The 2648-nt window shown below is 34.9% G+C and overlaps 1 protein-coding gene across 1 annotated transcript in view; it reads left to right on the plus strand.

The window, feature by feature from the left end:
• RIOK3 (RIO kinase 3) overlaps nt 1–2648 on the plus strand; it is a 26983-nt gene that overhangs the window by 9867 nt on the left and 14468 nt on the right. Inside the window, exons 6-7 of the mRNA XM_008568406.1 lie at nt 1426–1569; nt 2268–2395. Of these exons, the coding sequence (XP_008566628.1) occupies nt 1426–1569; nt 2268–2395 (272 nt within the window). The remainder of the gene's footprint in view (nt 1–1425; nt 1570–2267; nt 2396–2648) is intronic.

Here is a 2648-nt window from a genome sequence, read left to right on the forward strand (position 1 = left end):
GGGATCGCAACCCTCAGTATTGTGCCCGTACCGGACCGGGACCGGCAACGGGATCGCAACCCTCGGTGCTGTGCCCGCACCTCGCTCAGCCAGTGAGGGGAACCAGTCTGTATGTGGGATCCGAACCCTCGGCGGGAGCGCCGTCGCGCTCCCAAGCAGCGCACTGTAGCAGTGCGCCACCGGGCCAGCCCAAGGAATAGTTTTTATGAGAGTAATATTTGTGCTTCGATATATTATTTTCTATGAAATAGCATCCCTACCCAAGAAATAGATAACTGGTGATTGGGAGATAGAAATGGGAGGGAAAAATACTTTCTACTGTATATCCTTTTATGCTTTTTGAATTTTTTATCTTGTGCCTGAACTACCCCTGCAAAATCAGAATAAAATGTAATTTAAAAAAATAGTATTCTAACTTTCGTAAATATTGTGGTTAATATAAAACATTTGGACTTTAGAACATAAATGCTTGTTAAGTAAACATTATTAAATTATATCATTTCTAGAAATATTCAGGTCGACTCTAGAACAGTGCTGTACAATAGAACTTTTTGTCATAGTGGAAATGTTCTGTATCTGTGCTATACAATATGGTAGCCGTTGCTATTGAGCACTTTAAATTTAGGTGGAGCAACTGAGGAATTGAATTTTTAATTTAATTTTAATTAACATAAATTCCGCATGTGGCCAGTGGCTACCTTATTGGACAGCACAGCTCTAGAACATAATTGTCATGGGCTGGGCATACCTTGCTATACTGATGTACTCCTCAAAAATAACTAATTATAGAAAGCACCAAGATCAAGTGTTTGGATCCCCATACCAGCCAACTGCCAAAAAAAATAAATAAATAAGTATGAAATTGTATTTTTTTGATAAGGTTTGGTATAGCCTTCACGATATAGTATTGTATCCTTTGGCTGATGTAAAAGCCAAGGTACAAAGTGTATGCTGAAAGACCTTACTTTTAGATGTGATTAGATGTTTTCTATGCATTGAATAAACTGCCTTTCGATTGTAGTTTCTTAAATAGTATTGCTCTTCTCTTTATGAGAGAGTTATTTTATTTTTTCTCTGTAATACCTATGGATTCTGCTTTTGTAGCATGGTCACCTATTGAGTATGAAACCTGTTTAAAAACTAATCTCGGGCCGAGCCTGTGGCGCACTCGGGAGAGTGCGGCGCTGGGAGTGCAGGAGCGCTCCCGCCGAGGGTTCGGATCCTATATAGGGATGACCGGTGCGCTCACAGCGCTCACTGGCTGAGCGCGGTGCGGCCAGTCTCAAAAAAAAAAAAGGACAAAAAATAATAATAAAATAAAATAAAATAAAAATAAAAACTAATCTCATTATTATTATTATTTTTACTGTCCCCATTTTAAAGTGTTTAGATGTTAATTCTTTTTTTGTTTGTTTGTTTTGGCAGTTTGCACCTGGGTTTCAGGTAGGAGATGGAATTGGAATGGATTTAAAACTATCAAACCATGTTTTCAATGCTTTAAAACAACATGCCTACTCAGAAGAACGTCGAAGTGCTCGCCTCCATGAGAAAAAGGAGCATTCTACTGCAGTAAGGATTTTTAGATTTTTTTTTTCTTTAACGGAAAAATTCATATCAGAAAACTTCATGTTTAGGGGAAAAAACCAAAATTTTATGTTTGATATTTTTTCATGAGATTGGCTTTTCAAATCAAAGATATAAATATAACCCAAGTGGCTTTGCTATTTGACTTCTCAAATGTAACATAATAGTTATTAATCACTTATTAAAAATTAACATTTTAGTGGTCATAATTTAGACCGTATAGTTTATATTGTAGCTGAATGTTCCAGGATGTTTTAAAATATTGTTTCCTATTACATTATTGACATATTTATAACTTCATAGTCTCTAATGTCTTACATTAATGAAGGTAGTAGTGTCTGATATTTTGAGAATAAACTAATTTATTAAACCTTTAGAAAAACTAATGATAAGAACGGTAGAGAGCTATTGAAACTTAAGGGATAAAATAAGATTTTGACCAAGCTCTAGTATCTGACTTTTAATGTTTCTTTTAGACATTCACTTTCAAAGACATACATTAGTGTTGTATTCATAGGAATGAATTGTATCTTGACAGCACTCTTTTAAGAGCCTGTTGTATATACATCTAGGTAAATTAAATAATAAAGGTTAAAAAAGTAAATATTTATTTTGAATGTTAAACATTAGAAATGGCTCAGAAAATATTTTATGATTTACTTATAGTGCTTTATCTTTTGCAGGAAAAAGCAGTTGATCCTAAGACACGTTTGCTTATGTATAAAATGGTCAACTCTGGAATGTTGGAGACAATCACTGGCTGTATTAGTACAGGAAAGGAATCTGTTGTCTTTCATGCATATGGAGGCAGGTAAACGAGTACAACACAATACCATCATGTGAACAAAAACTTAGTTTTTTCTACCGCAAATTGATGGAATTACAGAAAAGCAAAGTTAATGCTGCATGGCAAGCAGATTAATTTAATTTAATTTTATTTTTTACTTTGTTTTGACTGGCTGGTACAGGGATCTAAACCCAAAGACCTTGGTGTTATAAGGTTGTACTCTAACCAGTGTCAGAGTAATTTAAAAGTGTTACTGTAGAAAGTTGAAACAGTATAG

The sequence above is a fragment of the Galeopterus variegatus genome, unplaced genomic scaffold, assembly GCF_000696425.1.
Source record: "Galeopterus variegatus unplaced genomic scaffold, G_variegatus-3.0.2 Scaffold407, whole genome shotgun sequence".
NCBI classification, from domain to species: Eukaryota; Metazoa; Chordata; class Mammalia; order Dermoptera; family Cynocephalidae; genus Galeopterus; species Galeopterus variegatus.